The sequence below is a fragment of the Artemia sp. Qi Xiang Cuo genome, chromosome 14, assembly GCF_049724085.1.
Source record: "Artemia sp. Qi Xiang Cuo chromosome 14, ASM4972408v1, whole genome shotgun sequence".
Lineage (NCBI taxonomy): Eukaryota > Metazoa > Arthropoda > Branchiopoda > Anostraca > Artemiidae > Artemia > Artemia sp. Qi Xiang Cuo.
Genome location: NC_142807.1, coordinates 3,012,576 through 3,037,415, shown reverse-complemented (window position 1 = coordinate 3,037,415; position 24,840 = coordinate 3,012,576). Strand labels below are relative to the sequence as shown.

The window sequence follows — 24,840 nt, the reverse complement described above, 5'->3', positions numbered from 1 at the left end:
TTTTTTTTTCTCCATACCCGGACTTCGTATCGAAGGAGTTGTCGTAGAAACTTCGGAAAGGGCTCATTCGATTGGAAATGTGATTGGCTAGTACCCTATTTAATAGTAGAAAGTGATTGGAGGGCAACCAGTGTTGCCAGGTTTTTAGCATAACGTATAGCCCAAGCAGGAGCAATCAGTAGCCCAGAAATAGCGAACGCTATTATAACCCTATTATAACGCTGTTATGGGTAAAACGCGGAAGAAATACAATCGGTGTATCAGATAACTTACACATAAGTATAGGCCAAAAGCAAAAAAGAGGTCTATGAACAAAAAAAAATAACAACCCCTCCACGTATGCCGTCGTAAAATTGACAAGTGCTTCATTGAAAAAAAAAATATATAAAACTAATTAGACAAATTGTTCTTTACACGCTCGGTTTATTGCATGTATACCACGATCAAACAGATCGTGGTAATGAACTGTAAGTAAGGAGTGACCCGGCTCAATAGTAACCGAAACTCTAAAAAACGGAATTTTGATACCAATAGGTACATTAAAAGGTTTAGATTTTCATGCTAATTTCAAATATATAAGTTTTATCAAGTCTAGTCCTACCCATCAAAAGGTACGCGCCTGAGAAAATTTTCAGTATTTTCGAGAAAAGGGAGAAATAACCCCTAAAAGTCATAGAACCTTAATAAAAATCACACCGTCAGATTCAGCGTATCAGAGAACCCTACTATAGAAGTTTCAAGCTTCTATCTGCAAAAAAGTGGAATTTCCAAGGGAGGGGCTGCAGCTATGAACATTGCCCATTGCTTACGTAGAGTATTGGTTATTGGGAACTATACAGACGTTCTCAGGAGGGGGAGTGTCAGAGAAGGGCGCTACGGGGGAGGATCTTTCCATGGAGGATGTTTCCTTGGGGGAAGGGACATTTCTATGAAGGGGGCGCCAGATTTCCCAGCATTATTTCAAAAACGATCAGAAATTAAATAAAAAAACAAGTTTTTTCAGCTGAAAGTAAGGAGCAACATTAAAACTTAAAACGAACAGAAATTATTACAAATATAAGGGAGTTCGCCCCATAGTCAATACCTCACTCTTTACGCCAAAGTTTTTTTAGTACTTTGAAAAGAGTTATCTATTCTAATTAAACGGACTTTGTGATTCAGAGTTAGTGATTCGAATAAAATTCGAACTTTAGAATAAAGAGCGAGGTACTGACGAGGGGGCGAACTACCTAATATACGTAATAAAAACATACGAATATAGAAGTTCATTATCTAAGTTAATTCATAAGTTACGTCGGAACAAAATTTCGAGAAAGCCATTTAGCCAAAAAAAGTAAAATTAATATGCATTTTTTTTTATTATTCATGTACGGTGACCCAAAATCAAAGCTGCATTAATTCAAAAACATTCAGAAATTAAATAAAAAAAAGTTTTTTTTTAACTGAAAGTAAGGAGCGACATTATAACTTAAAAGGAACATAAATTATTCCATATATGAAATTACTAATGTTTACACCATTCTTTACACGTTCTGATGCTCACTATCTCACATTTGCAGATAATTCTCATTGCCGCTTATTCTTGAACCGCATACTCTCTTATTCTAGCTGTGGCATATCTTTCAGCCGCATATTTCTTTGATTTTTCCTTTTGTTTTTGAGTAGTTTTAATTCTTCCTGCAGTTTATCTTCGAACCATATGTTTCTTTGCTTCTTACTTTTGTTTTTGACTCATTGTAAGTGTTGCTGACGGAAGTATTCTGACTGTATATACTTGTACTTCATTCTCGTTTGTTATTACCTTTAAACATTTTTTATTTTCCTAGGACACCAACAGACCTTTGCACAGTTTTGTGTGCAGCTAAATATAAGCAAAATTACCTTTTCCTAGTTTCTGTCTGACTCTAAGAAACTCCTCTCCATGATTAGGTATCTCAAACTAACAAAATTCACCCTGTCAAACTAACAAAATTCACCCTGTCTGCTTGGCTAATTTCGTTGTGATTCCGAAACATTCAGAATGCGAACTTTCATTACATTTTTCGATAACTTTTCACTCTGATTTCTTACGTCTAGCATTCAGAAGCCGGAAGCAGATGTTCAGAAAAAAGGTGTCAGAGTATTATGCGTATATATTATGTTTATTGGGACGGCAGAGCAGATGTTCTGCATACTTTTATTTTCAAAGAATGTTGATGAAGATATGAGGTGGGGTACCAACTAATTAGAAGGGGATAGCAAAAGTCAAGACATATTATGTTGTGGGATAACCACAGTCAAGACACATTATGTTGTGGGATAACCACAGTCAAGACATATTTATGTTGTGGTTCAAATCTACAAAGAAGGTAAATGACCAAATAGGTAAAATTTTCAAACATGATTTTTTTTGGGTTTCAAGCAAATTCAATTTCTAGCCCAAAAGTAACGAGATTTAAAACATTATAGCCCAAAAACCCGCCTCGCGGGGTTTTAGTAACTTGTCCCGCGAAGCTGAAAATTTTATAGCCCAATTGGCGGGAAATAGCCCAACCTGGCAACACTGAGAGCAACTAGCCCTCTCCCCCCACCCCACGCCCAACATTCCCCCAAACACATCCAATCAAAATTTTAAGATAGCCATTTTGTTCAGTGTAGTTGATTTCCAGATAGAAAATATTTGAGGAGCACACTCCCCCACAACCCTCGAGGCAAGGGTTTTAAGTTATGCCCTGAGGGCATACAATAACGACGTTGGATCCATGTATTATTTTTTTTTTCCTTTAGAGCAGGGCACTTCGTATCGAAGAAGTTGTTATGAAAAAATCGAAAAGGGCTCATTCAGTTGGAAATTGGAGTGGCTTCTGGATGTTTTTGAGGAGGACACTCCCCCACAACCTTCAGGGCAAGGGTTGTAAGTTATACCCTGGGGGCATGTAAAGTTTAATAGAATGTATTGTCGTAGAAACTTCAAAAAAGGCTCATTCGATTGGAAATTCAAAGGGCTAGTGCCCTTTTTAATAGTCGAAAGTGATTATCCAATCAAAATTTTGAGATGGCCATTTTGTTCAGTGTAGTTGATATCCAGATAGAAAATATGTTTTTGAGGAGGACACTCCCTCACAACCCTCGGGGCAAGAGTTATAAGTTATGCCCTGGGGGCATATAAGGTTTTTATAGATCGCGTTGTCGTAGAAACTTCAAAAGGGCTTATTTAATTGGAGATTTAAAGGGCTAGTTCCCTTGATAATAGTCAAAAATTATTGAGGGCAACTAACACCCTTCCACGACCACCATTTCCCCAAACACATCCAATAAAAGTTTTGAGATTGCCAATTTGCCCCACGACGTTCAAAGTTCAGGAAATTATACCTTTGAGCAGGACACTCCCCCCACAGTCTTCAGGGAAAGGGTTATAACTTATGCTTTCGGGGGTAAATAAGGTTTTTATTGAAATCTTTTTCGTAGAAACTTGAAAAAGGGCTCATTCGATTTGAAATTCAAAGGGCTAGTACCCTTTTAATGGTCGAAAGTCATTTGAGGGCAACTAATCCTCCTCTCACGCCCACCTTTCCTTCAACAACACATCCAATCAAAATTTTTAGATAGCAATTTTATTCAACATAGTTGAAAGTTTTGGAAATTAGGTCTTTAAGGATGACAACCCCTCCCCCCACAGTCCTCAAGGCAAGGGTTGTAAGTTATGTCCAGGGGCTATATGAAGTTTTTATTGAAAGCGTTGTCGTAGAAACTTCAAAAGGGCTCATTCAATTTGAAATTGAAACGGCTTGTGCTGTTTTTAATAGTTGAAAGTGATTGGATAGCGACTAACCTCCCTCTCACGCCCACCATTTTCCCAAACACATGCAATCAAAATTTTGAGATATCTACTTTGTTCAACGCAGTTGAAAGTTTTGGAAATTAGGTCTTTTAGGATGATAACCCCTCCCCCCACAGCCCTCAGTGCAAGGGTTGTAAGTTTTGCCCTAGGGGCATATAAAGTTTTTATTGAAAGCGTTGTCGTAGAAACTTCAAAAGGGCTCATTCAATTGGAAATTCAAAGGGCTAGTGCCTTTTTTAATAGTTGAAAGTGATTGGATAGCGGCTAACACCCCTAAGTATAGTGGCTACCCTTTTTAATAGTCGAAAGTGATTTGAGGGCAACTAACCCCCCTCTCACGCCCATTTTATTCAACGTAATCGAAAGTTTTAATAGAAACTTTACGATTACGTAATCGTAATCGTAATAGAAACTTTAGAAGGGCTCATTCAATTAGAAATTGAAAGAGTTAGTGCCTTTTTTAATAGTTGAAAGTGATTGGATAGTGACTAACACCCCTCTCACGCCCACCATTCTCCCAAACACATCCAATCAAAATTTTGAGATATCAATTTTGTTCAACGTAGTTGAAAATTCTGGAAATTAGGTCTTTTAGGATGATAACCCCCTCAGAGCCCTTAGTGCAAGGGTTGTAAGTTATGCCCTGGGAGCATATAAGGTTTATTCATAAAGTTGTTGTATAAATCATAGGCAGCGCGTTCGCGCTGCCTAAGTAAAGAACGATGTTGGCACAACTTTAAAAAGGGCTCATTCGATTTGAAATTCAAAGGTCTAATACCCTTTTTAATAATCGAAAGTGATTTGAGGGCAACTAACCCCCCTCTCACGCCCACCTCTTCCCCAAACGCATCTAATCAAAATTTTTAGATAGCCATTTTATTCAACGTAGTTGAAAGTTTCGGACGTTGGGTCTTTAAGGATGACAACCCCTCCCCCCACAGCCCTCAGAGATAGGGTCGTAAGTTATCCCCTTGGGGGCATATAAAGTTTTTATCGAAAGCGTTGTCGTAGAAACTTCAAAAGAGGTCACTCTATTCGAAATTGAAAGGGCTAGTGCCGTTTTGAATAGTTGAAAGTGATTGGATAGCGACTAACCCCCCTCTCGCGTCCACCATTTTCCCAAACACATCCAATCAAATTTTGAGATATCCGATTTGTTCAACGTAGTTGAATGTTCTGGAAATTAGGTCTTTTAGAAGATAACCCCCTCAGAGCCCTCAGTGCAAGGGTTGTAAGTTATGCCTGGGGGCATATAAAGTTTGTATTGAAAGCGTCGTCGTAGAAACTTCAAAAGGGCTCATTCAATTGGAAATTGAAAGGGTTATTGCCTTTTTTAATAGTTGAAAGTGATTGGAGAGCGACTAACGCCCCTCTCACGCCCACTATTTTCCCAAACACATCCAATAAAATTTTGAGATATCCATTTTGTTCAGCGTAGTTGAAAGTTCTTAGAATTAGGTCTTTTAGGCTGATAACCCCATCAGTGCAAGGGTTGAAAGTTATGTCCTGGGGGCATATACAGTTTATATAGAAGGTTTTTATAGAAATTTAAAAAGGGCTCATTTGATTGGAGATTGAAATTGCCCTTTTTAATAGTCGAAAGTGAGTGGAGAGTAATTAATCCCCCTCTTACGCACACCATTTCCCCAAAAGCATTCAATCAAAGTTTAGAAATAGCCATTTTGTTCAACGTAGTTGAAAAGTCTGGAAATTATGTATTTAAGGATGACAAACCCCCCAGACCCCCAAGGGCAAAGGTTATAAGTTCTGCCCTGGGGGCATATAATGTTTTTTATAGATAGAGTTGTCGTAAAACTTCAAAAGGGGCTCATTCAATTGGAAATTGAGAGGGCGAGTTCCCTTTCTAATAGTCGAAAGTGATTTGAGGGTAAGTAACCCCCCTCTCACGCCCACAATTTCTCCAAACCCATCAAATCAAAATTTTCAGATAGCCATTTTGTTCAAAGTAGTAAATAGTTCTGAAAATTAGGTCTTTGGGAATAACACCCCCCCCCAGCACTCTGGGCAAGTATTGTTAGTTATGCCCTGGGGGCATATAAGATTTTTATTGAAAGTTTTGTAGTAGAAACTTCAAAAGGGCTCATTTTATTTGAAATTGAAATGGTTTGTGCCATATTTAATAGTTGAAAGTGATTGGAAAGTGACTACCGCCCCTCTCACGCCCACCATTTCCCCAAACACATCCAATCAAAATTTTGAGATAGCCATTTTGTTTACCGTAGTTGAAATTTCCGGCAATTTGGTCTTAGAGGATGACAACCACCCTAACAGACCTTAGGGTAAGGGTTATAATTTATGCCCTGGGGGCATATAAGGTGTTTATAGAAAGCGTTGTCGTTTCAAAAAGGGATCATTCGATTGGAAATCAAAAGGCCTAGTGCCCTTTTTAATAGTCAAAAGTGATTGGAAGGCTTGACATTTTTATAGTAAAGAGCTATGTGGGTATAATGTATTATTTTTTGCTGTTGTTGTTGTTTAGACCAGGGCACTTCGTATCGAAGGAGTTGTCGTGGGAACTTCGAAAAAGGCTCATTCAATTGAAAATAGAAAGGTCTGATGCCCTTTTTGATAGTCGAAAGTGATTGGAGGGCAACTAATTTGGCCATTTGCCCATTATTTTTAAAAACTAAATGTTGCCTTAAGATTAAATCAATGTGTTAATGCTAATTCCTGATAAGGCATCTCAGCAGTATCCCAAGAACGATTTAGGGTGTTATGTTCAAGCTTTCGGGGCTATTTCTGCTCTTAAAATTTAACCAAATCAAAATAGCGTAAGTGTATCCAAGCTATCAAAGAAAGTAAACAGACTTTTTGGCGAATGGTATCAAGTTTTCCGTTTCAGGTCAACTAGAGGTGGTATGAAACTAAATTAAACAGTACTATTTATGTCCAGATTTTTAAAAGGATGTATGATGTTAAAATTGCTGAAAATTTTTCTCTAGCATACAAATAACAGGCCAAACTATAAAGTCTTGAGAAACGAAAAGATTTAAAGTATTATTTTCTTTTACCCTGAAAAGACTATGTCAATACAAAACGAATAGAAATTAATTAAAAAAACTTATTCCTCAAAATAAGTTTTTCAAAGAAAAGTAAAGAACTCCATTAAACAAAAAATGAGCAAAATTAAAATCAAATAATCTACCAAGTGTGAAACTACCACAAATCAACATCGAACGAAATTTGCCCTTTACTAAAAAAATACAAATGAATGTGCATTGTCAGTTTAATATAAATATACTGATATTTAGTAATCAAAATGTTGATATTATTTGATTTATTAAAGTTATAAAAGTAAAAACATTTATATTTTTTTCAGTAAAGTGGAAATTTTGTTTTGGTCTTAGGAAAGCATAGGAGTTTTGCGCCCAACTTATGTAAATTTCTGCTCGTTTTGAATTTGACTCGGTTATTTATTGTAATTTCTGTTCGTTTTGGGCTTCATCTATTCATCGATTATGATTTGTGGTAGTTTCACGCTTGGTCGATTATTTGATTTTATTTTCGCTCATTTTTTGTTTAATGGAGTTCTTTAATTTTCTTTGAAAAACTTATTTTTTGGAAAAAGTTTTTTAAATTAATTTGCTATATAGAGGACATGGTACTTTAATGGAAATCTAGCCTTTTCTGATTTAATTAGAAGAAGATTTAAGCTTTTTAGAGCGAATATGGACAGAAAAAAGGGAACCCCAACAATAACCTTTTCATAGAAATATTTTTTTGGAGATAGAATATGATATTATCACCAAATGGCTATTAGTTGTTTGAGATTAAGAAAGAAAAACAGTGTTTGGGTTTCCGATAAATAAACCCCCCAGAGCCCCAAGGGCAAAGGTTGTAAGTTCTACCCTGGGGGCATATAATGTTTTTTATAGATAGAGTTGTCACAAAACTTCAAAAGGGGCTCATTCAATTGGAAATTGAGAGGGCTAGTGCCCTTTCTAATAGTTGAAAGTGATTGGAGGGTAACTAACCCCCCTCTCACGCCCACAATTCCTCCAAACACATCCAATCAAAATGTTCAGATAGCCATTTTGTTTAAAGTAGTAGAAAGTTCTGAAAATGAGGTCTTTGGGAATGACACCCCCCCCTCAGCACTCTGGGCAAGTATTGTTAGTTATGCCCTGGGGGCATATAAGATTTTTATTGAAAGTTTTGTAGTAGAAACTTCAAAAGGGCTCATTTGATTGGAAATTGAAAGGGATAGGGTCATTGTTATTTGTTGAAAGGGATTGAAAAGTGGCTAACACCCCTCTCACACCCACCATTTCCCCAAACACATCCAATCAAAAGTTTTAGATAGTCATTTTGTTTAACGTAGTTGAATGTTCTGGAAATTAGGTCTTAAAGGATGACAACCACCCCTACAGACTTTAGGGTAAGAGTTGTAATTTATGCCCTGGTTGCATATATAAGGTGTCTATAAGAAGTGTTACCATTTCCAGAAGGACTCATTCGATTGGAGATCGAGAGGCATAGTGCCGTTTTTAAAAGTCAACAGTGATTGTAGGGCTTGATATTTTTAAAGAGGGATGTGGGTATAATGCATTATTTTTGTTGTTGTTGTTGTTGTTTAGACCAGGGCACTTCGTATCGAAGGAGTTGTCGTGGGAACTTCGAAAAAGGCTCATTCGATTGAAAATAGAAAGGTCTGATGCCCTTTTTAATTGTCGAATGTGATTGGAGGGCAATATAGAGGACATGGTACTTTAATGAAAATCTAGCCGTTTCTGATTTAATTACAAGAAGAGTTAAGCTTTTTAGAGCGAATATGGACAGAAAAAAGGGAACCCCAACAATAACCTTGTCATAGAAATATTTTTTTGGAGATAGAATATGATATTATCACCAAATGGCTATTAGTTGTTTGAGATTAAGAAAGAAAAAGAGTGTTTGGGTTTCCGATAAATATTGATTTATTTTTCGGAGATGAATAAAGGATCCAATTATGAATCATAAGAAAAATAGTGTTTTAGTTTTCGACAGATTTCGAACCTTTCTTTGGTAAGGGATAAAGAATCCAAGCATAAATCATAGGACAACATTTAAGATAAGACTCAACGAGGGAACGATATAAGATTTCAGGAATAGAAAAGAAAACAAACGTTTTAGTCGATAAAGCCAGCCCGAATTATGAGCAAGTTCCAAACAGAGCTTATATGGCTTACAAATTTTAAGTGAATCAATTTGGAAAGCCTCCTTGGCAAATGTGAAACCGGCATAACACCTTTAGTAGTTGTACTAACAAATGAGGTTTCTTATACTTTTTTGCATGATTTAATAAAGTGACTCATTATTATGCCCTCAATGAATTGAAAAGTCTTATTCTTGCTTCTCTGCAGAAAATATAAAATCTTGTTTTGGTTAAGCGTCAGTAATATAAACCGGAAAAATGAGAGCAACGTGAGATGTTGCAGGAACTTTGTTTAAGAGGCACTGGCCAGAATGGTTAAGACCATGATTGTGAAGAATTTAGTATGTCAATATCCAGTGAATGATTTCTTTTGTTATTATAATAAGTTGCTAAAGGAGAAGGAGAAAGAAGTTTTTGGTCAAAGGTCCAGAACCATATCCTTGATCTGAATGATTATGGTACCCCACCTCCTGATCTATGCCACCCAGTCAGACACCTGGCTATCAGTATATTCAGGCTCAGAACAAGCCATGTTCGAACCAAGAGTGTTTTATTTAAATGGAAGTTAGTAGATTCTCCATTATGTCAAGTCTGCAGTGTAAAAGAGGATGTTAGGCATAATTTAATGTATTGTAAAAAGTATAAGAGACAGAGATTGCCACTGAAAAAAGCTTGCCTAAAGTATTTTATTGCATTCACGCTCAGAAGTATCCTAGGCTATGCACATGGCTAGGAAAAAATCTGTCGAAGTATTAAGCCGTTTTATTGTAGATACTAAGCTGCACTTAGTGCTGTAATATGTATTAATAATTGTATTTATTAATATCATTGCACAATATTTCAATATTGTGCATGTAAATTAGTGGTATGTATATTTATGAGTATGTGTATATATTGCAAGCCAAGCTCATCAGTTTAAATTGCCATATCAGCCAGTTGCGTTTGAATTGTAAATATGGAGGCTCAGATGTGACATCATTAGACGGAGTTGAATATAGCTTGCCATTAATTTAATAGTTTTTGCCTTGAGACTCTTCAAAACCCCTCTCTACCTGCAGTGAAAAAAGCGAGATGGCTATTTAATTATTTGACCCTTGGTCATGACACAGCAACAGCTGGACAGCTGAATTTTGACGTGGAACACCTTTCACCCCTAAAGGCTCTGATGAAATCGTGGAGACGTGCACATTGGGCAGCATGCCCAGGAGTTAAAAAAAAAAACCAAACGACCATGATTGTGGCTACTCGGTCTTTGTTTACTTAATTCATCCAACGGTAAAAATTCAATTATAAAATTTAGTCTGATTCTGCATTAACAGTAAAATCCCACAGTTTTATAACAAATATTATCCTAGGGGTTGGTCGGCACCAAAGATCTATGGTCTACCTAAGATTCATAAGACTGGAGCCCCCCTCCGTCCCATTGTGTCAAATTTTCCGTCACCTGTTTCAAAATTAGGAGAATGGCTGTCGGTAGCATTGCGTCCACTTTTGGGAACACAAAAATCATATTTAAAAAATTCGACTGATCTTACTAATAAATTGCAAAATTTCACACTGGAGGGTAGTTCAATTCTTTGCAGTTTTGATGTTGTGTCCATGTATTCAAATTATGATTTAAAAAGGTGCGAGGACATTTTAAAAAGTAAATTAGAAAAACACTTTGATTTAATACAAGATGTGACTTTAGCCAGGTTGGATATTGAAGTCATTATGAGACTAATTATTCTAGTAAATGAATTTTCTTTTTATTTTGGTTTTCGAGGGGAGTTTTATAAGCAAATTTTTGGGTTACCTATGGGGGCTTCTCTTTCTCCTTTATTGGCAAATCTATTCATAGATGCCATTGAAACCTCCGCTATAAACAGTTTTAGAATCTCACATTGCTTCTGTGGTAGGTTCATGGATGATGTGGTGTGCGTTTGGAAACATGGTTTGTAATCCTTAGACATATTTTGTAAGCATTTAAATAGTTTTGATAATTATATTAAATTTACAGTTGAGTTTGAGGACACTAATAAATTACCTTTTCTGGATATTTAATTAATTATAAGGGATCTTCATTTACTTTTGTCGATTTACAGAAAACCAACGCACAATGATAGGTATTTAAATTTTCATTCTTGCCACCCTATGTCGGTGAAAAGGGGGGTTGTAATTTCACTAGTGGATAGAGCCTTTAGTATTTGTTCCCAGGAATTTCTGGATTCGGAATTGTTATACTTGAGGGATATTTTGTTTTGTAATAGTTACCCAATTAAGTTCATTGACAAAATAATTGAAAATAGACGGTTTAAACATGATAGTAGGGTTATTGGGGTTTCTCAGTCTTTAGATTTAGATGCATCAAAAAGTTTCATATCATTAACATATGTACCTGGTTTGGGTGAGAAACTTTCACGGGTTTTACGTAAATTTGGTATTGATACATGTTTCCAATCGTTGAGGCCAATGGGTAGTTTTTTTAGTTCTGGTAAGGATTTAACTTGAGGAAATTTAGTAAGTGGGGTGTATAAAATTCCGTGTTCTTGTGGGAAGTTCTATATTGGTAGGACTCACCAACAATTTGTTGAAAGGTTTATTGAACACCGAAACTCAATAGAAAAAAACCTACAATTAAGCAAGCCTCCAGAAACTTTCGTTTCAGCTTTAGCAGAGTATATTTGGCTTCAACCAGATCATTTTGTTAAATTTGATGAAGCCTTAGCTATATCAAATGATAAGAGTTACACTCAATGGGCGAGGGAAGCCATAGAAATTAAAAAACATGTGTTTGCTAACCTTTCCATAAATAGGGACACAGGTAATTCAAATATTGACCCAATTTATGATAACCTTCTAAAGAGTGAATCAACAGTCAATAAGGGAGTTAAGATTATAATAATCACCAGGGGACTATTTTACCTGCTAGACCAAAACGATTTGCTTCATTATTAGCTAACAAAACGATTATTTCGCAACTGAATAATTAAAGTAATTTACAGTTTTTTTTTATTTTTCCTTCGTTAATCTGTTGTCCTCACTGAAGTAACTCTATATTAGCATCTTTTTCCTACGTGGATCAGTTTGCGCCAATTGTACAGTTTTGTTTGTTTTTTTTAGTGGTGGTTTTATTGGTTTTTAGTTTTATCTTGTTTTTTTTTATCCTGTTCTTCTTGTGTTTCTTTCGTGCTGAAGACGCTTTGTTTGGATACAGGCGAAATATCTGCGTTGTTTTGCATTTGTTGGTTTTTTTTCTCTCCACTGGCCATAGTCTCGTTTTTTTTTTTTTTTTTTTTTTTTTTTTTTTTTTTAAGATTTTTCTCTTTGTTGGTTTCAGTAAAATCTTTCAGAATTTTTCTGCTATTGTTTTTCATGCCTATATGGTTAATACTTCCTCAGATAAATTACAGTTATTTTTTTTACAAGTGTATGGCAACTAGGGGAGTGACCACTTCTTCAACTAGTATGAAATAGTGTTTTTGGCAGGATTTTACAACTTTCGAGCAGGATTTTTCGGAAAACAGGAATTCTGGCGGGATTTCTTTGGAACTATAGTTAAAACACGGTTGGAAACACTGGTTGGAATTCGCAAAAACTTAAATTTGAAAAACCTGTTTTAGAGATGGAACTCTATGAGCTCATTCCTTTTGTTTGTGAAAATGGATTTGAAGTAGAAATTAAAACTCTTTCTTCTATCAAGAGGCATTTTTTCAATGATGAAGATTCAAAGTTGCTACTTGTGTTTTTGTTTCTAGAGAAAATCCTTGATATTCAGTTGGTTGAAAGGAGCCTTACAGGTAGATCTAGAACTTATACTATGCTTGTTAAAAAAAAAAAACCTAAAAGTTATGGTAAAATTCTAAACAAGCTACTTTTTGATATCTTGGAAAAGGGTTAAATTAGGAAAATGAAACTTTCAGTAATGAATCCAGGGCCAAAACATTCTCTTCTCCAGGAAGATAGGCTAGCCTATTGTTAAATTATTATGTTAACCCTCTTCTGATTTATAAATCTTAGAAATTTGTAAGTAAAATTCTAGTTTAGCTACTTTTTGCTATCTTGGAAAGGGGTTAGGTTAGGAAATGAAACTTTTAGTAGCCTAATGAATCCAGGACCAAAAAATACTCTGGGATAGTATTCCCAAGATTCCATGTTAACCCTCTTCTGATTTCTAAGAGTTAGGAATTTATCTGCTTGACAGGCCTATACCTAGGGTAAAAGACCTCTTTTTGGGAAAGACCACTTTTCTTTGGCATTCTGGAAAAATAGCAATGGGTTTTTGGACAGCCCCTTTTTTACTACAGTATGACACAATGCAAATGCAGACCCAATTACTTTCACCCAGTTGGAGCAATTTGTCATCATAAATTCAATGTGTGGTCTCTGTTTTGACAAGCAATTGAAATAAAAAACATAAGTATTTATGATTTATAGATTAAATATTAAGAAATAAAAGTTAAATTTTTAGAATCAGAGGACAATCAGCTTTCTGTTAGTATATGAGTAAAACTGAATAACTAAAATGATCCATACATCAAAATAGTATAATTGCTATTTCCAAAATGAGGTCCTTCTAGGTAAGTCAATAAACTAATAATTTCAAGTATCTAATCTTTAATAATTTTAATAATAACCATATAGTTGTATAGCTTGGATTTTTAGCTATACATTGGCCTGTACAAATCTTCTCAATTCTTATTTGATAACAAGATGTGAAGTTTTGAGTTTTACATAATTTTGCTCAGTGGGATACTGATTTTTACCCTATTGAAATTTTAACGAAACAACATTTGGTACTTAAGTAATAAATGTACTCTTTTATATACTGCCAGGATAGATACCTGCCAGACTGGTTATTAAGACACCACTATTATGAATTGGAATGCAAAGAGTAGTTTTCATTGTGTTTACAATATTTAAACTGTTGTTTTTTGGGGTTTAGGGGGAGGGAGAAGGAACCTAGGTTAGGTTACATATTTAATCTATGGTATGCTTTACCCCCCCCCCCCCCTTAGAGTTAGAATTTTTACATGTTCAACCTTGTTGGAATTGTTTGCTTTTTAAAGTGTTGATATCAATGACTGTCAAGATGATTAATAAAAAAAGCTCTATTTTGTTGTCATAAAAACAAAGAAAATTGGACATCATAAACTCTTCAAACCAGATTTATTTCTCCTTTTTTATGTCTGTTAATGGGGGTTCCCTTTGCCCTGTCACTTTCTACATCTAACTGTTTACTCCCCTCCCCCCACAGAAAATACCAAACACCCACCCACCCACAGAAAGGGCTCTCCCTGGAAAATACCCTCTCACAAAAATTACAGTTTCAAAATTTGAAAATCCTATTTTAGTTGGGTTATTTTTTAGTTTAATTGAGAAGTGCAAAGGAAAGTAGAAAAGAGGAATTTATGTGTAAGTCTTGATCCCCTCCCCCTTTTTTCAAAAGCTTTCTTCTCATGGAAAATTTCCATATGTTTCCCAATGACATATACTATCTGTAAGCAATAGACAAATTACAAAACTTGAAAAGGAACTGAAACATCTGCAAAGTGGTTTTCTGATTGTTTTGTAGCTATGGAGTGAGGAAGATACCTCAAAGGGTGCATTTTGATGCCAAAACACCTCAGCTCTCATTGAACCTTCAGACAAATTAAGAATTAGCTCTAAGGGAGAGACAAGAGGAGGATTGCAGTAAAAATTGTTTGATAATCCACAGGCATTTCTAGTCTGTTTTTTATGAGCTGAAAGTGATTGGAGACTAACCAACTGCAAGGGTATTTTTTGGGGGGAGATTTTCCACAGGTATTTTCCAGGAGGAGGGAGGGTATTTTCTGCAGGGTAGTTTCCCCAGGGGATGTGTTTCATGGGGGGGGTGAATGTCAGCTCCCACTGTCTACATACTGTAATGTTTTTTACCACTTTGCTTCTTTTGTTGTTTTCATTTTGTGATATTTTCTATGCTCATAGCTGGTTATCATTTGATTTGAAAAAGGCTATTTACATGCATTGGTGGAGCTGACATAAAAGCTATTTTTTCTTTGGGTTTGAAAACTTTTGATTTGAATTTTTTTTTAGATGAATCAGACCTTTCCTGAACATTGAGTAATAAATATCTGTGTTGAAAATATTGGAACTTTGAGAATTTAGATAACAAAAGAGTCACTTTATGTTGTGCTTTCTTTAAATTAATTAAACAGATCCTTTCAAAAAACAACTTTTCAATGAAAAGTAAAGAGCCATATTAAACCGAAGACTAGCATAAATAAATTCATATAATAATTCAAACCCAATATGATCAGTATTAATAGCAGTAGTAGCAGAAACATGCCCCATAAGTGTCATCTTGTTATGCTAAGCCGTTCCAAAAAAAATTGCTGATGCACCTGTATCAGCAATCTGAATGTTATTGCAAGTTTCCCATTGTTAAAATTTAAGGTTTTTATAGAAGGGTTGGTTTTAAAAACTTTGAAGGTGGCTCATTCAATTGGAAATTGAAAGTTAAATTTTGAACAATCAAAGGTAATCAGAGGACAATCAGCCTCTCCCTCTTAACAAAGGTTTTCCCCCCAAATGCATCCAATCAAAATTAAAAAAAATATTTCATTCAAAATAATCTATAGGTCAAATAACCATGCCTCTGGGGTTAACAACCAAACCAGCAGCTCCTGGGGCAAGGTCTGTAAGCTAAACTAGTTGCTCATTGTTAACACATAAGGTTTTTATGGAAAAGATGTTTGTATGAACTTGGGGGGGGGGGCTCATTTGATTGGAAATCAAAAGTTCCAGTGCACTTTTTCAGAGCTAAAAGTGATTGGCACCCTCTTTTCCCCCAAAAATACATCCAATGTAAATTTGAAGATGGCCATTTTATTTAAAACATTTCAAAGGTTAAATAACAATGCCATAGTTAAATCACTACTGGTACAACAAATCAGCATCAATAAATAAATGAAACCCAAAATGAACTGAAATTACAATAAATAACCGAGTCAAACTCAAAATGAGCAGAAACTAACATAAGTTGGGCTCAAAACCCATATGCCTTCTCAAGGTCAGAACAAAATCTGCACTTTACTGAAAAAATATAAATGTTTTTACTTTCAAAACTTTAATAAATCAAATAATATTAACATTTTGATTACTAAATATCAGTATATGTTTATTAAACTGACAATGCACATTCATGTGTATTTTTTTCAGTAAAGTGCAAATTTTGGTATAACTTACAAACCTTGCCCTGAGGTCTGTATGGGAGTGTCCTCCTCAAAAACATAATTTATATCTGGAAATCAACAACGCTGAACAAAATGGCTATCCAAATATTTTGATTAGATGTGTTTGGGGAAAAGGTAGGCGAGAGAGGGGGGTTAGTTGCCCTCAAATCACTTTCGACTATTAAAAAGGGCACTAGACCTTCGAATTTCCAATCAAATGAACCCTTTTTCAAGTTTCTATGACAAAGATTTGGGTAAAAAACTTATATGCCCCCAGGGCATAACTTATAATCTTTGCCCCGAAGACTGTGGTGGGAGTGTCCAGCTCAAAGGTATAATTTCCAGAATTTTAAGCTGCCTGAAAAAGAATGGATGTCTCAAAATTTTGATTGGATGTGTTTTTTTTTGTTTTTTTTGTCTATTTAATATATATTAATACAACTAGTACAAACAAACCAAATAATTATGTTTCCCATCCTTGGATTGGATGTGTTTGGGGAAATGGTGGGCGTGGAAGGGGTGTTTGTTGCCTTCCAATTACTTTCGACTATTGAAAAGGGCACTAGCCATTTCAATTTTTAATCGAATGAGCCTTTTTTGAAGTTTCTACAACAACACTTTCTATAAAAACCTTATATGCCCCCAGGGCATGACTAACAATCCTTGCCCTGAGGGCTGTGAGGGGGTTGTCATCCTCAAAGACCTAATTTACAGAACTTAAAACTATGTTGAATAAAATAGCTATCTCAAAATTTTTAGTAGATGTATTAGGGGATATGGTTGGCGAGAGAGGGGGTTAGCTTCCCTCCAATAACTTTCGGCTATTGAAAATGGTACTAGCTCTTTGATTTTTCAATTGAAAGAGTACATTTTGAAGTTTCTATGACAACGCTTTCTATAAAAACCTTATATGCCCCCAGGGCATAACTACAACCCTTGCCCTGAAGGTTTGTGGGGGAGTGTCCTCCTTAAAAGGATAATTTCTATCTGGAAATCAACTATGCTGAACAAAATGGCTATCTCAAAATTTTGATTAGATGTGGTTCGGGAAATGGTGGACGTGGAAGGGGTGTTAGTTACCTTCCAATCACTTTTGACTATTAAAAAGGGCAGAAGCCACTCCAATTTCCAATTTAATGTGTCCTTTTCGAAGTTTCTACGACAACTTCTTTGATACGAAGTGCTCTGCTCTAAAGGAAAGAAATAATAAATATTACATTGTGCCAACATTGTTCTTATATGCCCTCAGGGCATAACCTAAAACCCTTGCCCCGAGGGTTGTGGGGGAGTGTCATCTTCAAAAACATATTTTCTATTTGGAAATCAACTACGCTTAACAAAATGGCTATCCCAAAATTTTGATTGGATGTGTTTGGGGAAATGATGGGCGTGGGGCGAGGGGGGGGGGATAGTTGCCCTCCAATCATTTTTGAAGATTAAAAAGGGCATTAGCCACTCCAATTTCCAATCGAATTAGTCCTTTTCGAAGTTTCTACGACAACTCCTTCGATACGAAGTGCCCGGGTATGAAAAAAAAAATACATTGTGCCAACATAGGCAGAGCTATTGTGCTGCCTATGATATTTGATTATTGAAGAAAGTCCGATTTCTAACACTGATTGTCTACTAAGCTTCAAACTTTTGGTTTTCATTTTTAATGTTTTTGAATTGTTGGTATCCCTTGTTAAAATATATAAAAATATTTTTGCAATTGCCAGTTTTTTGCTGTTTAAGCAATTTAATGTCTTCATACTGTAGTATTTTCAAAGACATTTGATTATTGAAGCAAGTTCGATTTCTAACACTGATTGTCTACTAAGCTTCAAACTTTTGGTTTTCATTTTTAATGTTTTTGAATATTTGGTATCCCTTGTTAAAATATATAAAAATATTTTTGCAATTGCCAGTTTTTTGCTGTTTAAGCAATTTAATGTCTTTTCAAACTGCAGTTTTTTCAAAGACATTTGATTATTGAAGCAAGTTCGATTTCTAACACTGATTGTCTACTAAGCTTCAAACTTTTCTTTTTTAAGGTTTTGGAACTGTTGTAATCCCTTGTTAAAAATATATTTGCATATGCATTGAAATATTTAAATCTATGCTTTTTGAGTAAAATATTTGAATATGCTATTTTTCCCGAGCTAGACAATGGACGTTTTGGAGATAACGAGCTTGGATTCCAAAAAGGTGTTGGTTGCCCAGAAGCACATAGATTACTAGCAAAGGTGCTAATAGATTCGGACAGTAAAAAGTCAGCTCTTTATGTGTGCACCGTCGATTTATCGAAAGCGTTCGATAGTATTAATCACATGCAATCTCTTGACGCTCTATTGCACAGCGGCGTAAGTGTGAGTATCGTCAAAATTATAAAATTTTGGTACGCAAATTCGACAGTATCTGCCAGATGGAGAGACACAGTTTCAGAACCAATTAAAGTCAAAGAGGCGTGAGGCAAGGCAGTGTTCTTAGTCCTGCCATTTTCAAACATGCAATTTGTAAGATTCCGAACCATATCTCTTCATCTCTTCTACTTCACGGTACAGACTTATCTCATATAGCTTACGCCAATGATGTTCTTCTTCTCAACAGATCGAAGACAAACTTACAAGATAACTTAAATAGACTGCAAAACGGATTTCAGTCAATCGGATTTTTTATTAACATTGAAAAGTGCGAGTTTCTAGCTTTTAACACAGCTAAGAAAGATAGTGTTTCCCTTGTAAATAATTCTGTCCGTGCTGTGCCAGAGTTGAAATACCTCGGGTTAATGATTTCTGAATCGCCCCTCAAAACCAGGAAACCCATTGTGAAGCACACAACCACCGCCATTAAACGTGCTTATGGAATTGTTGTTCCAAATCGGGGACGATACTCCAGGAAATCACTTGCTTTTACTTATCATTTAGTGTGCCAACCTCACATTATTTACCTCGCCGGTGCAGCTCTTCTACTTGCCAAGAGTGACATAGGTAAAATTAATAAGTGCTATTTTAGATACGCAAAGTTTCTGTTGTTTATTCATAAGCGGCACCGAAATTCCCGTCTTGAAAAATTTGGAATTAAGAATTCAGTTAAAGGATGGTCAAGAATCTCTGAGAACTCTGTAATAAAAGTGATACTGAATAGATGACGTTTTTTCTCCAATAATAACTAAAGTGTTTCTTTTTTATTGGTGTATTTAGTTTTTTCCTTTTATTTTTCCTTGCTCCACTATAATCTTTTGTAGATGGTGGGTAAAGAAATCGCTATTATTATTATTATTAAAAATATTTTTGCAATTGACAGTTTTTTGCTCTTTAAGCAATTTAATGTGAATTGCTTATCTATCAACAAGTGAAATGACTTAATTTTTATACCATCCTAAAGGGGGCTTATGCCAGATTTGTCTCTCACTCACTTGGACTATTTGTCTTGGCTTTTACAAAAATGACGTCACTGACATCAATCTTTTTTTCAAAAATTAAGGCCCTTAACGAATTTTCTCAAACTTCTGGCCTGTCCAGGTCGTTTTTTTAGGCCAGAATGTCCCGTATACCAATTCCCCCCCCCCCAAAAAAAAATATGGAGCCGTTTTCAAGAAAAAATAAAAACATGGTAATATATATTACATTTTTTTATTGATCCTTTAACTTTTGCCTCGGCTTGTCTTTTGTCATTATGAAAGACATATCTCCGAGCCTTTGTTTCTTTCAATTGTTCAAGTGGTGGGACAAAAACTTCTTTTTCTTCCAACAATTTATCTTGACCAGGTTTTTGATTTTCAAAAGTATGGAAGGCATTGACGACCATCTTTGTTTCTTTTAATTAGTCAGGTGGGGGGACAGAAACTTCTTCTTTTGCCTTGTCTTTTCTTTTGTCATTATGAAAGATGTATCACCGAATCTTTTGATTTCTTTTAATTGTTTAGGTGGTGTGACAAAAACTAATTTTCTTCCAACGATTTATCCAGTCCATATTTTTGATTAGTAGGTGTTGATGACCTTATCCATGTCAAAATCCAAAACCCAATGATTTTCACTATCATTTTCAATTTGTTTAGTTGGTTGCACCTTGGCTTATATTTCGTCATTATGAAATACGTATCGCGGAACCTTTTTTTTTTTTTTTACAAAGGTATGGGGCACGCGGCAGGCTTCTATATATATATTCTCACCGTCGCTTGTCTTCTAAACTCAGACCATTTGAGTCTTTTCTTGATGTCATGACGTCCAAATGGACCTTAAATTAGAAGTGGTGCCTTTGTAAAATTACATTTTTTTATTGGACCTTTACCTCTTGCAGCGGCTTGTCTTTTCTCATTATGAATGACATATTGCCGAACTTTTGTTTCTTTTGATTGTTCAGATGGTGGGACAAAAACTTTTTCTTCTTCCACCGATTTATCGAGTCCAGGTTTTTGATCTTAAATGGTATAGAAGGCATTAGTAGAGGAGGGGGGGGGGTCGACTTCCAACCGGGAATGACATCACAGCCACAAGCTCATTGAATACTGCCAGTACAAAATTACACGCCTCTTTCTAGACCAATCAGGGAGTTAGATTACTGCCGGGTGTGACACAACTAATATAAGAAAGGAAACAGAGTGAGACCTTGTGACTTGACCTAGCTTTACTTCTCGACTGTGTTCTGTATAATACGCAAGTACCATTTAACCAGTGTTGTCAATATAAAATATGCTTTAGCATTCTAGTATACTAAAAAGTTGATAATAATAAAGATGTAGATTCCAAAAAAACAATTTTAATAAAGAAATTCAGAACAATCCTTAGAAATCCTTAGAAATCAACTAGTTAATTTCTTAGACCACACTGCTTCTCCATTTACGAAAAATTAAGCAAGAAAAACGGGTTTTAATTTTTATAAAGCTGTGAATACAATAAAATATACACTTAATTAAACAAAAATACTCCGAATATTTCGGCCCCACGTCCGGGAGCCTTTCTCAACGGAAAAAAAAGAAAAGAAAAAAAATGAAACAAAATATGTTCTTTTTAAAACGTGGTAAATTTTATGTGGGAAGAACCCAACAGATTTTAGAAAATAGGCTACAGCAACACAAAAATGCCATAGATTGCTCTCTAAAACATAATAAAACACCGGAAACGTTTTAGTCAGCTGTTGCAGAACATGTTTATAATTTTCCTCATCACAGTATTTTATTTGATCAAACAAAAATAGTAGATACGTTTGTAGGACTTTTACAGAGCTTCAGGGAAATTATAGAAATAAAAAGATAATATATGGGGGTATTAGTATCAATAGAGATGAAGGGGAATTTAGGATCAATTCAATTTATTATAGTTTAATTAAAAAGCTGGTAAGATATTCAACCATTACTGATTTTAATACTAGTTCTGAAACGAAAGATGACCTTGCGAACCAAGGTCAGAATGGGTTAAATGCTGGGAAAAGTAAATGAGCTGCAGCTAAGCTTGCAAGCAAACGCATCCATTCAATTTAGAATTCAAACATTGGTTTATGAACTTGTGAGATTTAGTTAGGGGTTCTGGGCCGGGGGTTAGCTGACCTTTATTGTTTTGGTTTAAGTATAAATATATTCTTCATTTTCTGATAGATTTCCATTTATATGCTGTGAGGAGGCGTGTTTGAATCAATATAGACATTCGATTTTGTTTATACGCCAGTGAATGGAAGTGTTTATTTAATATGTGAGTTTTGTTTCCTATTTATTTATATTTTTTCTTTTGTTGTTTTTTTGTGTGTTTTTTTGTTTATTTTGATGTAAGTTAAGGTTTTTAAAAAGAACATTTTTTGTTTCATTTTTCTCTTTTCTTTTTTTTCCGTTGAGAAAGGCTCCCGGACGTGGGGCCGAAATAATCGGAGTATTTTTGTTTAATTAAGTGTTTATTTTATTGTATTCACTGCTTTATAAAAATTAAAACCCGTTTTTCTTGCTTAATTTTTCGTAAATCAACTAGTTAGACGATTATGGGTATGAACTATCAAGGATCGTAAGCACCAATGACCCTTACCATCAAGGATCTCAACCTCCAAGTGACACCTCTCCCCAGCCACCAAGGGATCCCCTCCCTCCAAATTTTTTTGAGGACACTCCCCAATTTTCAATATAGAGGCTCCATTAAGAGTCATAAATATGTAAGAAAAAAGTTATCAGAACGTCATATCAGACCTGGTCTTTCGGGACTTAGACAAGCGAATGCTTTGAACATTAAATTCTGACACTTTTTTGCTTAACACTATGAAATATATAATTCAGAATGATGTCTTTTAAAAGTCCCCCATGGCCTAAAATGTTTCCTCATTATGACTTTTCTATTTACTAACCTTAGTTTATTAACCTTTGTTTTAGATTCTTTAATTCGGTTATAATTTTATTCGCAAACTTATAATAATTTTATTCTCAAAATGACATGAAATATGATTGCGGCAGTACCAATCATACGCTATGCTTCCTCATAGACACGACGCGGTTTTCCCTGTGGTACTCTATGGCCGATTATAGACACAACACGACTGTACCAATTGAGAACTGAAATTACATGAAACAAAAACATTGCAGATTATAACATGGATCAAAATGTTGAATTCGAAATATATTTGTATTGTGATTGTCCTATTTGTAATGACCACTATATTGACATCGGTAATGGACATAAGAGTAATGGGGACAATTTTAATATCGTGGGAAATGCAATAATAGTGGAGAGCCCATAAAATATGGGAAAAACAATCTCTGAGGGAATAATGAGAAAAAGAACAAGCTCATCAGTTACTGTAGTGGAAAAAGGTGACCAAGACAAAATACAGACATTGGACATCCTCTCCATTACAAGGAAGATCAGGAGAACAAGGGAGCTCTCACAAAAGGAGTTTTGATATAGCAGAAAAGAAAGATAAAAAGAAGAGACAAAAACAAAATGGGTATATCTAAAAAGAGAACTATCAAGAAAGAACTCGATGAATTATGTTATGACGTAGATTAAGAATGTTTAAAGTCGTCCAACAATGTAGAGACTTTATAATGATGTATGAAACATATTTTTATATTAATATTCAAAATGTCTCTACTTCATTAAAAATATACTATACATTACTTTGTTATATTTCCATTATTTTTACGGTAACACCACAAACGCTTAGAATATTTATTAAAAAGTTGAAGATGTATAATATTAACAAACATGTAATGTTTTACAAGCTAAGTTACGTAACAATTTGTATGTTTGATTTGCATGCAATAGACACCGAGAATTTAATGACTCCTTCCCACACTGAATTCTATGGGTTTTACGACTCCTCCACACAATGAATTCAGATGGTTTTAGGACTCTTCCTGCTAGTCATACGTCTTTCTAATCTTGAGCAAAGATATAAAAGTTTGATGAAGTACTTCTCTACTCACATATTACATTAATAGCTTCCAGAATGATAGGACTATATGACACAGAATTTCTTGGTTTGAAAAAATTATCTTGTGGCGTTATATTTGAATCTGCATTTTCATTATTGTCTATGGAACTCGAAGAAATTGACTGTTATCATTGGGTACTCAACTGTAATATGTTTGAGTATGATAAAAGCTTATGGAGTACTACATTACGCCGTATGAATAGACTGGGATTTTACGATAGAGTGATTATACCACATAATAAAAGTGGTCAAGAACTGAGAAATGTTCAGGAAGAATTCAGTGAAATTTGCAGCTTTTTCGGGGTTGAAGCACTATATGTAAAGGGTAATGTGCCTACAGATAAAATTTTAATTTGAAACTGTGACCCTAGGATTCTACTGTTGAATTTAGAAGAATTTAAGTGTCCTAAATTTGAAGGGGCTTATCCCCTTCCTGGAAGAGGAGGTTAGGTTGTTCGCTCAGTGGTTACCTAGGGACATACCTGATCGTGATAAGTGCATAAGACACTGTAAAAAGTATTCTATATCATGGGATCCTCGTTTGTGGGTGTTTAACAGTGAACTTTAAGTATTATTTTTATGTAAATGTGTTTTTTTTCACGAAATCTTTTTAAATATGTTTAAGCAAAAACTATCTTTAAGCTTAACCCGTCTTTATTCTTTAAAATAGTTTTTTTTATTCAAGAAATTATGAAAAAAATTGAAGACCAATAACAAACTCTTTTTTGAAATTACCCCTTCGAAACACGACACGGAAGTTTCATCCAGGAAATTATGAGAGAATCGTAACTAAGCAATAAGCCCTTTGTTGTATTCACCACTTGAATACACCGTACCAAAATTTCATTCAAGAAATTATGAAAACAATTGTAAGTAACTAACAAACTCTTTCCTGAAATTGCCTCTTGGATATACAATACAGAAATTTCTTTCAAGAAATTATAAGAAAATTGTAAGTAAGTAACCAAGTCTTTCTTGAATTCACCTCATGGATACACAATACAGACATTTCATTCGAGAAATTAGGAAAAAATTGTAAGTAAGTAACAAACTATTTCTTGAATTCACCTCTTTGATACACAATACAGAAATTTCATTCAAGAAACTATGAAAAAATTGTAAGTAACTAACCCTTTCTTGAATTCACCTCTTGGATACACATTACAGAAATATCATTCGAGAAATTATGAAAAATTATAAGTAAGTAACAAACTCTTTCTTGACTTTGCCTCTTGAACACACAATACAGACATTTCATTCGAGAAATTATGAAAAAA

At 35.0% G+C, this 24,840-nt stretch overlaps 1 protein-coding gene across 2 annotated transcripts in view; it reads left to right on the top strand.

Moving 5' to 3' along the window:
- Positions 1 to 12,567: 12,567 nt before the first annotated feature.
- Positions 12,568 to 24,840, top strand: part of LOC148944040 (uncharacterized) — a 102,043-nt gene continuing 89,770 nt past the window's right edge. For both annotated transcript variants that reach the window (XM_089100291.1, XM_089100289.1), the window contains exon 1: positions 12,568 to 12,754. In XM_089100291.1, the coding sequence (XP_088956417.1) occupies positions 12,580 to 12,754 (175 nt within the window). In that variant the 5' untranslated portion in view covers positions 12,568 to 12,579. The remainder of the gene's footprint in view (positions 12,755 to 24,840) is intronic.